A 12,490-nucleotide genomic window follows, 5' to 3' on the forward strand; every position below is an offset into this window, starting at 1 on the left:
GTTAGAGGGATAGCAGACTGTAACGGACATGACAGCAGAAGCCGAAGACTGCAAAAGTATCCTCAGAGTGCTGAGGAGAAACAGCTTTCCACTTAGAGTTCTATATGCAACTAAACTGTTTCTCAAGAGTGGTGGCAAAATATACTTTCAAACAAAGACTTTGCTGACGAATGTGTCTTAGAAGAAGTTGAACTAGGAAGAAAGGAGGATTAGGATTGAATAAATTGATGAATGTGAATAAGTAAGTTTTGACTATATAAGATCATAATGACTCATTTTGAGAGTATAAAACAAGGCAGAAGTGAAATGTTAGGTAAGAATAAAAAGCTAAGAGGCAGATGATTTGTATGAAAATGTTAATATCTTTTATATTGTTCAGGAGAAGGGAACACGTGATTTTTAGTTTTAGTCATTTTTAAGTCTGGCCTGCATATCTAAAATTTAGTAAAAGAATAGAGACAGAATGCAGCACTTGAACAGCATCATCTTTTAGGATTTTTGGATAGCTCAGCTGGAATTCCATCGCTTCCACTAGCTTTGTTTGTAGTAATGCTTTCTGAGGCCCACTTGACTTCATACTCCAGGATGTCTGGCTCAGTGTGAGTGACAGCACCGCTGTGGTTACCTGGGTCATTAAGATCTTTTGTGTATAGTTGTTCTGTGTGGTTTTGCCACCTCTTCTTAATCTTTTCTGCTTCTGTTAGGTCCCTACCATTTCTGTCCTTTATCGTGCCCATCCTTGTATGAAATGTTCCCTTGATATTTCTAGTTTTCTTGAAGAGATCTCTTGCCTTTCCCATTCTCTTGTTTTCCTCTACTTATTTGCATTGTTTATCGAAGAAGGCCTTCTTATCTCTCCTTGTTGTTCTCTGGAATTCCACATTTAGTTGGATATATCTTTCCCTTTTCCTCCCTTGCTTTTAGCTTCTCTTCTTTTCTCAGCTGTTTGTAAAGCCTCCTCAGACAACCACTTTGCCTTCTCCCATTTCTTTTTCTTGGGGATGGTTTTGGTCACTGCCTCCTTACAGTGTTAGGAACCTCTGTCCATAGTTTTTCAAGCAATGTGTCTACCAGGTCTAAACCCTTGAATATATATGTCACTTAGTGACTAAAAAAAAAAAAACCACATAGAAATAGAATAAAGGAATTTCAATCCATTAGAAAATAGAAACAGAGCAGACAGAGAGGTGGGGGAAGCAGCAAAGGAAAAGTCTTGTTAAGTAGAAGTAAAAGTGAGTTAGTATACACCTTGGTAATAGCAATTAATATAAGTCGTATAAATCTGCCAGTTAAAAGACAAAGGACACGGAATTTTTAAAAAATCTAGTTATATGTTATTCACAAGAGATCAGAAAAAGAGAAGAGTGATGCTAAGGGTATAGTAGCCAAAATGAAGATGCTATATTTATTTGACATCAGATGATGTGGATTTTAGGGCAAAGGCATTACTCGAAATAAAGAATGACAGTGCACCATGATGAAAGGTTCAGTCTACCAGTTGGATATAATTTTAAAATGATACACATGAAGTGACGTGGCCTCAAAATATATAAAGCAAAAATTGACAGAATTACAAGGAGAAATTGACAGATCTATAGTCATAGTGGAAAATTTAAATAAACCTCTCCCATTAATTAGTAAGCATATAAGTGATGTGAACAGCACAAAAAGTTTGATATAGTAGATCTATATAGAACCATACATCTCCCAAATTAGAGAATACACATTCTCTTCAGGCACATGTAAAATATTAATAAGAACCATGTACTTGACGACAAAAAAGCACATCTCATCAAATTTTCCAGTGACTCTGTGTCATACAGAATATACTTTTTTTATCCATATTGCAATGTAATTAATTTGAAAAGTTAAAAAAGCCTTCTTATGAATAATTTATGAATTAAAGAAAAGTCCTAATGGAAATTAGAAAATACTTAGATGCAGTCAGCTTTTAAAACACTTTGAATCAGAAAACACCCAGATGGAGGGACATTCTACACCATACCTGACTAATACTGTTCAAAACACTATATCAAAACTTAAAGATAAAGCTGGACTTAGAGGTAAAAGATTAGCTTTAAATGCATTTATCAGAAAAAAAGAAAAAGAATGAGTTAAGCATATGCTTCAAATATTTGGAAAAAATAAAATAAATCCAAAGGAATAGAAGGAAGAAATAATAAAAAGAACTGATTTAGTGGAGTATGAAATAAAGAATCAACAAAATAAAAAACTGATTTCTTGAAAACACTAATAACATGTATAGAACTGATCAAATAAGAAAGAAAAGGAACAAATAAAATACTTAGAATGATAATGAGAACAAACATGTATAGAACTGATCAAGTAAGAAAGAAAAGGAACAAATAAAATACTTGGAATGATAATGAGAACATACTGTGAAAAGTTCTATGCTGCTATATTTGAAAACTTAAACAAAATGAAAAATTTTCCTGAAGGAACCAAGACTAACTGAGGTTAATTTTGAAGGAAATAAGAAGGGGAATGAGAAGTATTCATTTTGTCAGATTTTATGATACTGTAAAATTATAGTCATTAAAACAGCATGGTAAAGGGCACAAGGCTAGGCAAATTAAGGAAACAGAGTACAGACCTTAAAAAGAGATTCAGATATTATGAAAACCTTATATATGACTAAAGTAACATAAATTAGTGGGGGAAAGGATGAACTGTTCATTAAATGGTGCTGGGGAAATCGGCTAACGTTATGAATAAAAGATGAAAGTAGATCCGTATCTCATAGCATACCAAAAATAAATCCTAAATTGATTAAAGAACCAAACATGAAAAGCAAAATTTGAAAACTTTTAGGAGAAAATATAGGACGATACCTTTATAAATTTGGGGTAGGAAAGAATTTATAAACATGAAAGGGAAAGCACAAATCACATAGAGGAAAAGATTAAATATTTCAGCTCAATACATTAACCAAGAAAGGGCTGACATCCTGCCAGTGAGGTAACTCATAGCCACAAGTATAATTCCATTAGTTTGGGTGTGTGGGTGTAAATATATACATGTATATGTCTTATGTATTCCTTGAAGAAACTCTTACCTATGTATACAGGAAGACACCTTTGTTTGTAATCACAAAGAAAACAGTGGTAACAACCTGAATGTTCCTTTGGTATATTTATACATTGAAATATTGTATATACTTTATACCAGTGAGCTAGATTTATCTCTCTATTGAATGTTCTTGCATCCTGGTTTACTGTTTATGGTACATGTCAATATTGTTGACCACACATTCCCTTTCTTCTCCTGCGCACACAGCAAGTTAGTTCTCTCCCACCCGCTTTGAAGTTAGTTAAGGCTCAGTGACTTGCCTTAGTGAACAAAATGTGAGCAAAGTGATGTGTGTTGCTTTGGGGGAGGAGTTTTAAGAGCCACTGCCCAGTTCACTCTCTTCTCACTGCTGCTGTGATTGAAGAAGCACACACACACAAAATCAGTGCAAAGCTTCTATCTCTAGGTTCCTTGTGTAATGCAATGCTGAGAGCCACCTTGCTGATCATCACTTGGGTGATGATATTGTGGGTGAAAAGTAAATGTGTGCTGTTTAAGCAACTGGGAGAATGGAAGCTGTCTTGTTACTGCAGCCTGAGCTACCCACAGTGTGATTTTGTTTCAGCTCAGCTTACTGTGCATCTGTGCCACTTCCTTTAGTTCTCTCTTCCAAACCACAGAATACTTCTTTCTCCGTGAGGTGGAGGTATTATTACTAAGTATCTAATTATAGTCCTTTATTTCTTCTCCTTTCAAAGTCAGATGGGTGCTTTTCTGTAAGCCCCTGTCTGCTAGGAAACCATCCTCACAGGTTATTTCACCAGCATTTTTGCTTGTTGCTTTGGAGTTAAGCTTCATTCTCAAGGGATTCATGGCCAGGAAACCCATCCTCTCTCACTACTTTCTTCCCTTTCGCTCTTCCTTATCTGTGGATGGTTGTCCCCATCTGCAGAGAGTATAGCAAGCAGTGAAGATGTATGAGATGAGGGCTCCAGAACAGGCATGCCCAACTTTGGAAAGTGTATGCATTGCTTAGAAGAGACATGGAGGATGATTTACTCCCCATCATTATGCAGTTAGAAATGTTTTGGCATGATAGTAGTACTGTTCACCCTCTCTCTTTGCAAAGAGTATAATATACTGAAAAGTACAGTGTATATCTAATAAGCAATTGTCTTTTTTTCCATCTATTTTAAAATTACATAAAGTAAGCTACATAGCTTGAATGCAAGTAGCTAAGGTTAATTGTAGATTTTGGTTAAATACGTTAAATATCTGAAGAAAATTCCAGCACTAGTAAAAGCACAAAAAGATTCCAGTGGACTTAAAAGACTCTTCATTCTTCATCGTTCTCTTCTCAGCGTTTACAGAATCTACATCATTTTTGAACAGCTATCACTTTGTGGAAAACTTAGACTTTTGTAAATGAACAGGTTGATGTAGACTTGAAGCAGATATAGAGACATGAAATCAAAGCAGAACTGATGTTTCAAAATGCAGCAGTTCTTGAACAAAGAGATGAGCATATGTGTTGAAATGCTCAGGATAGTAAGCAAACAAGGGAAATGCATCATGGCTGAAGATAGCTGTATATTCTGACAAGGGATTGGTTCCATGTTCTGGGTTGTTTTCCCACTTTATGAATTCTAAAATACTGGAAGAATATATATATATCATATATATATATCTTGCTTCTTTAAACAAATGTGCTACATTTATTAAGTGCAATAAATATATACAGGTTCTAGGCCCCACTTCAGACTTCCCAACATGGGGATCCGGCAAAGGGACTGGGAATCCCCAGGGAATCTGATGTTGAAGATTCCAGTGGGATTTGATTACAGAACTTCCACAGAACTGGGGAAAACAGAGACTCTTGGAGGGCACACAGAAAACCTTGTGTGCACCAGGGCCCAGGGGAAGGGGACAGGGACCCCACAGGAGACTGAGCCATACCTGCCTATGGATGTTTGAAAGTCTCCTGTGGTGGTGTGGGTCGACAGTGGCCTGCTGTGGAGACAGGACACTGGCAGCCCCAGTCCTGGGAGGTGCATGTTGGCCTAAGTCCCCTGCAGGTCACCATTAGCCCTCCCACAGCGCCAGGGCTGGGTTGTCTCAGGCCAGACAACTAACAGGGAGGGAGCACAGCCCCACCCATCAGCAGACAGTTGGATTTACTGAGTATGGCTCTGCCAGCCAGAGTAAGACCCAATATTCCCCACAGCCAGTTCCTCCCATCAGGAAGCTTGCATAAGCCTCTTATCCTCATCCATCAGAGGGCAGATAGAGAAAGTAAGAACTACAGTCCCACAGCCTCCAGAACAAAAACCACAGTCATAGAAAGCTAACCAAAATGATCACATGGATCATAGCCTTGTCCTAGTGAAGGGGCTTGTGTAACTCAAGGAAGCTATAAGCCATGCTATGCAGGGCCACCCAACATGGATGGGTCATGGTGGAGAGTTGTGACAAAAATGTGGTCCATTGGAGAAGGGAATGGCAAACCACTTCAGTATTCTTGCCTCAAGAACCCCATGAACAGTATGAAAAAACAAAAAGATATACTGGAAGATGAACCCCCTAGGTCAGAATGTGTCCAATATGCTACTGGGCAAAAGCAGAGAAATAGCTCCAAGAAGAGGGCTGGGCCAAAACAGAAACGATGCCCAGTTGTGGATGTGTCTGGTGGTGAAAGTCTGATGCTGTAAACAACAGTATTGCACAGGAACCTGAAATGTTAGATCCATGAATCAAGGTAAATTAGATGTATTCATGCAGGAGATGGCAAGATTGAATGTAGACATCTTAGGAATCAGTGAATTAAAATGAATGAGAATGGGCAAATTTGATTCAGATGACCATTATATCTACTAGTACTGTGGGCAAGAATCCCTTAGACGAAATGGAGTAGCTCTCATAGTCAGCAAAGGAGTTCAAAATGCAGTACTTGAGTGCAACCTCAAAAACAGCAGAATGATCTTGGTTCATTTCCAAGGCAAACCATTCAACATCAGAGTAATCCAAGACTATGTCCCAACCACTGATGCTGAAGAAGCTGAAGTTGACTGGTTCTATGAAGCCCTACAAGACCTTCTAGAACTAACACGAAAAAAAAGATGTTCTTTTTATCATAGGGGATTGGAATGCAAAAGTAAGAAATCAAGAGATACCTGGCATGTAACAGGCAAGTTTGACCTTAGAATACAAAATGAAGCAGGGCAAAGGCTAACAGAATTTTGTCAAGACAACACACTGGTCATAGCAAGCACCCTTTTTCAACAACATAAGAGAACAGCTCTACACAAGGATATCACCAAATGGTCAATACCCAAATCAGATTGATTATAGTCTTTGCAGCTGAGGATGGAGAAGCTCTATACAGTCAGCAAAAATAAGACCTGGAGCTGACTGTGGCTCAGATCAGGAGCTCCTTTTTGCAAAATTCAGGCTTAAGTTGAAGAAAGTAGGGAAAACCACTAGGCCATTCAGCTATGACCTAAATCAGATCCCTGCTGATTATACAGTGGAGGTGGGGAATAGCTTCAAGGGACTACATCTGGCAGATAGGGTGCCTAAAGAACTATGGACAGAGGTTCCTAACATTGTGCAGGAGGCAGTGACCAAAACCATCCCCAAGTAAAAGAAATACGAGAAGTCTAAAGTGGTTGTCTGAGGAAGCTTTACAAAATAGCTGAGGAAAGAAGAGAAGCCAAAGGCAAAGGAGAAAGGAAAAGATGTACCTGACTGAATACAGAGTTCCAGAGAAAAACAAGAAGAGAAAAGAAGTTCTTCTTCAGTGAACAATGCAAAGAAATAAAAGCGAATAATGGAATGGGAACAACTAGACATCTCTTCAAAAAAATTGGAGGTATCAAGAGAACATTTCATGCAAGGATGGGCAAGATAAAGAACAGAAATGATAAGGACCTAACAAAAGCAGAAAAGATTAAGAAGAGGTGGCAAGCAGAGTTGTACAAAAAATTTCTTAATGATCCAGGTAACCACAATGATGTGGTCATTCACCTAGAGCCAGTCATCCTGGAGTGTAAAGTCAAGTGGACCTTAGAAAGCATTACTATGAACAAAGCTAGTGGAAGTGATGAAATTCCAGCTGAACTATTTAAAATCCTAAAAGATGGTGCTGTTAAAGTGCTGCATTCAACATGTCAGCAAATTTTTAAAAAACTTAGCAGTGGTCACAGGACTGGAAAAGATCAGTTTTCATTCCAATCCCTAAGAAAGGCAATGCTAAACAATGTTCAAACTATTATACAACTGTGCTTATTTCACATCCTAGCAAGGTAATGCTAGGCTAAAAATCCTTCAAGCTAGGCTTCAGGAGTACTTGAATTGAGAACTTCCAGATGTACAAGCTGGGTTCAGAGGAGGCAGAGAAACCAGAGATCACAACATCTGTTGGAGCATAGAGAAAGCAAGGGAATTCCAGAGAAACATCTGCTTCATTGACTCTGCTACAGCCTTTGACTGTGTAGATCACAACAAACTGTGGAAAATTCTTAAAGAAATGGGAATACCAAACCACCTTACCTGTCTCCTGAGAAACCTGTATGCAGGTCAAGAAGCAACAGTTAGAACCGGACATGGAACAACAAACTGGTTGGGAAAATTGGGAACAAAGTACGTCAAGGCTATATATTGTCATCTTGGTTTTTTAACTCATATGCAGAGTACATCATGCAAAATTCCAGGCTGGATGATCACAAATGAGAGTCAAGATTGCCAGGAGAAATATCAACAACATCAGATATACAGATGATGCCACTCTAATAGCAGAAAGTGAAGAGGAACTAAAGAGCCTCTTGATAAGGGTGAAAGAGGAGAGTGAAAAAGCTGGCTTAAAATTCAACATTCAAAAAACTAAGATTGTGGCCTCCAGTCCCAACGCTTCATGGCAAACAGATGGGGAAAAAATGAAAACAGTGACACACTATTTTCTTGGCTCCAGAATCACTGTAAGATGGTTACTGAGGTCATGTAAGTAAAAGATACTTCTCCCTTGAAAGGAAAGCTATGACAGACCTAGACAGTGTATTAAAATGCAGAGACATCACTTTCCCACAGTGGTCCATATCAGTTCACTTCAGTTCAGTTGCTCAGTTGTGTCCAACTCTTTACCACCCTGTGGACTGCAGTACGCCAGGCCTCCCTGTCCATCACCAACTCCCAGAGTTTACCCACACTCATGTCCATTGAGTTGGTGATGCCATCCAACCACCTCATCCTCTGTCATCCCCTTCTTCTCCTGCCTTCAATCTTTCCCAGCATCAGGGTCTTTTCCAATGAGTCAGCTCTTTGCATCAGGTGGCCAAAGTATTGGAGTTTCAGCTTTAGCATCAGTCCTTCCAGTGAACACCCAGGACTGGATCTCCTTTAGGATGGACTGGTTGGATCTTCTTGCAGTCCAAGAGACTCTCAAGAGTCTTCTCCAACACCACAGTTCAAAAGCATCAATTGTTCTGCGCTCAGCTTTCTTTATAGTCCAACTCTCACATCCATACATGACCACTGAAAAAACCATAGCCTTGACTAGACGGACCTTTGTTGGCAAAGTAATGTCTCTGCTTTTTAGTCTGCTGTCTAGATTGGCCATAACTTTGCTTACAAGGAGTAAGAATCTTTTAATTTCCTGGCTGTAGTCACCATATGGTCTGTATAGTCAGAGCTATGTTTTTTTCCAGTAGTCATATATGGATGTGAGAACTGGACCAAGCTGAGCAACAGAAAATTGATGCTTTCGAATTGTGATGCAGGGAGATCACACCAGCCAATCCTAAAGGAAATCAACCCTGTATATTCATTGGAAGGACTGATGCTGAAGCTGAAGCTCCAATATTTTGGCCTCCTGATACAAACAGCCAGCTCACTGGAAAAGACCCCAATTTGGGGAAAGACTGAAGGCGGGAGGAGAAGGGGATGACAGAGGATGCAATGGTTGGATGGCATCACCGACTCAATGGACATGAGTTTGAGCAAACTCCAGGATATACTGAAGGACAGGGAAGCCTGGCATGCTGCAGTCCATAGGGTTGCAAAGAGTTGGACATGACTTTGAACAACAATAAACATGTATAGTTTAGAGAATACTAATAAAACAAATGCCTGTGTACATGTTGCCTCACTTGAGAATAGAACAGGACCAGAAGTTGAAGCCCTTCCAGGATTTCATCTTGGAAATGAAATCAATTAATGTTTAGGACACATTAGTAGGGGTCCTTCCAAAATTTCATATTCCTCTTTCACATACCAGTGAGTGTAAATTTTGTGTAATAATTCCCTGGATTTCCTTTTTATTTTACATTTATATATGTACCCCTAAACAAGTTGTATTTTTAGTTTTGCCGTTTTAAAAAACTGTGTAAATGAACTCCTACACTGTGTGTTTCTGCGCCTTGCTTATTTCACTCAGCATTGCTTTTTGATTCGTCCATTTGGATATAGCTGCAGTTTATTAATCTCAACTGCTGTGTGGTTTCCCATTGTAATATTTTGCAGTGTATGTATCCATTCTATATTTTATAGGGTATCATGTTTCATTATAATAAAATTATTTAGAGTTAATTGTTGCATATGATTCGGTTTGTTTCAACCTTGGGTTCAACTTTTTAAAAAACTGTTTGGCATGTGTTTTAAATGTGTTCATATCTTGAGGTAGTCAAGATGCTCTAATTTTTATCATTGATAGTAATTAATTAATTTTGTTTGTAGCAAACTATTGGGATATATTTGGCTTCTTGATGCTGAGTCTTGTGTTGGATCCACAGTTCCCATGGAGAATGTTGCAACAATCGCTGATTGTGCCAGTGTGATTGAAGGAGTCAGTCGGAGCCGAAATGCCTTGCTGAACGGGGACACTAAGAACTATGACTGGGATTCTGGTTATACGTGTCATCAGCTAGGAAGTGGCGCGATTGTGGTTCAGCTGGCCCAGCCCTACATGATTGGGTCAATACGGTAAGAAGATTCCCTTTCATTTATTACTTTTAAAATGGAAGACACATGTGCAAATTGTGTTTTGGTACGTTGGTGATCCCGGTAACTTCAGTGAAGATCCTCTTCTGTTATTTCTTCTAAATGTTGAGAGGAGGGGGTAGAAATGGGAGGGACAAATACAAGATGCTTGTTTGGATTTTCTGGTGGTGAGATGCACCAAAATTAGACTTGTGGAGGGAATAAATGCAATTTGTAGAGGGAAAGGACCAGGTCTCTCCCTGGATATGGCTTACCTCTGACTTATGTCTCCGCTTGTTCTGGTTAGAGACTTACAGGATAATGTCAAAAGAGGCTATATGGAATCAAAACTCATTTTCAACTCTAGTAAATGACTTTATATATGAACCAAACAGATTTGAATATGAAACCTGGTACTAAAAAATCTTTTTAATAATCTTCATGTCTGGACTTTTGGTTGTTGTTTTCATTTTGTTTTGGTTTGCCTTAAGAAGGGAACTTGAATCCAATATTGCTTGATTTGTAGGATTATGTGATTTTAAAATTTAAGACCAGTGACATCCCCCAGCGGATATACTTCAGTTCAAGTGCCATCTGGATCTTGAATAGGCTTCCTTTTTTTCTTTTTCAAAGTTCTAAGAGGCCTCTTGAAGATTAATGTTGTGTGTGTGTGTGTGTATGTATATACACACACACAATATTAATACATATATAAAACATATATTATATATATATATATATATATATATAAACATAAGAATATTTTACATTGTATCTTAACCTGTCAGAGGTGATATTGGTGAGACTTGACTGCCTTCCCCCACCCCATTGTTCTCCACCACAATTGCCTTATTGTTTCCTGTTCTCATTTTATTTTAAAGTTAGAATTTGTAACAAAAGAAATGGCACAAAAAATTCGGTCGCTCAGTTGTGTCTGACTCTTTGTGACCCCATGGACTGCAGCATGCCAGGCCTCCCTGTCCCTCACATCTCTCAAAGTTTGCCCAAGCTCATGTTCATTGCATCAGTGTTGCCATCCAGCCATCTCACCCTCTGACTCCCTCTTCTCCTTCTGCCCTCAATCTTTCCCAGCATCAGGGACTTTTCCAGCAATTCTGCCATTCACATCAGATGACCAAAATACTGGAGCTTCAGCTTTACCATCAGTCCTTCCAATTGAGTATTTAGGGCTGATTTCCCTTAATATCGACTGGTTTGATCTCCTTGCTGTCCAGGAGACTTTCAGGAGTCTTCTCCAACACCACAGTTCAAAGGCATTAATTCTTTGGCACTCTGCCTTCTTGACTGTCTAGTTCACACAACCATACATGGCCACTGGGAAGGTCATAGCCTTGACTGTACAGATCTTTGTCATCAGAGTAATGTCTCTGCTTTTCAACGCACTGTCTAGATTTGTCATAGCTTTCTTGCCGTGAAGCAGTTGCCTTCTGATTTCATGGCTGCAGTCACCATCCGCAGTGATTTCAGAGTCCAAGAAGAGGAAATCTGTCACTATTTCCACCTTTTCCCCTTCTATTTAGCATGAAGTTATGCGGCCAAATGCCTCCCCTCTTTTTTTTAATATTTAGTTTTAAGCCGGCTCGTTCACTCTCTACCTTTACGCTTATCAAGAGGTTCTTTAGTTCCTCTTTGCTTCCTGCCATTAGAGTGCTATCATCTGCATATCTGAGGTGTTTGATATTTCTCCTGCCTGTCTTGATCCCAGCTTGTAACTCATCCAGCCTGGTATATCTCATGATGTGCTCAGCTTATAGGTTAAACAAACGGGGTGACAGCAGACACCCCTGTGGTATTCCTTTTTCAACCTTGAACCAATCAGTTGTTCCATACAGGGTTCCAACTGTTGCTTCTTGACCCACATACAGGTTTCTCAGGAGACAGGTAAGATGTTCTGGTATTCCCGTCTCTTTAAGAGTGTTTCACAGTTTGTTATGTTCGTACAGTCAGAGGCTTTAGCCTAGTCAGTGAAACAGAGGAAGATATTTTTGTGGAATTCCCTTGCTTTCTCTATGATCTAGCAAATGTTGGCAATTTGATCTCTGCTTCCTCTTCCTTTTCTAAACCCAGCTTTGACATCTGGAAGTTCTTGGTTTGCATAATACTGAAGCCTAGCATGCAAGATTTTAAACATGACCTTACTAGCGTGGGAGATGAGTACAGTTGCCCAATGGTTAGCACATTCTGTAGTATTACTCTTCTTGGGAATTGGGATGAGGATTGATTGACCTTTTCCAGTCCTGTGGCCACTGCTGAGTCTTCCAGATTTGCTGACATTTTGAATGCAGCACTTTGATGGCATCATCCTTTGGGGTTTTGAATAGTTTTACTGGAATTCCATCATATCCACTAGCTTTATTAACAGCAGTGCTTCCTAAGGCCCACTTGACTTCACACTCCAGAATGTCTGGCTCTGGGTGACTGACCACACCATCATAGTAATGTGTTTCATTAAGATCTTTTTTGTACAGTT

At 39.2% G+C, this 12,490-nt stretch overlaps 1 protein-coding gene across 3 annotated transcripts in view; it reads left to right on the plus strand.

Annotated features, from left to right (window-relative positions):
- BTBD9 (BTB domain containing 9) overlaps positions 1-12,490 on the plus strand; it is a 405,610-nt gene that overhangs the window by 293,703 nt on the left and 99,417 nt on the right. For all 3 annotated transcript variants that reach the window (XM_070456511.1, XM_070456510.1, XM_070456509.1), the window contains one exon: positions 9,813-10,002. In XM_070456511.1, coding sequence (XP_070312612.1) covers positions 9,813-10,002 — 190 coding nt within the window. The remainder of the gene's footprint in view (positions 1-9,812; positions 10,003-12,490) is intronic.

This window comes from Odocoileus virginianus, chromosome 27 (assembly GCF_023699985.2).
Source record: "Odocoileus virginianus isolate 20LAN1187 ecotype Illinois chromosome 27, Ovbor_1.2, whole genome shotgun sequence".
NCBI classification, from domain to species: Eukaryota; Metazoa; Chordata; class Mammalia; order Artiodactyla; family Cervidae; genus Odocoileus; species Odocoileus virginianus.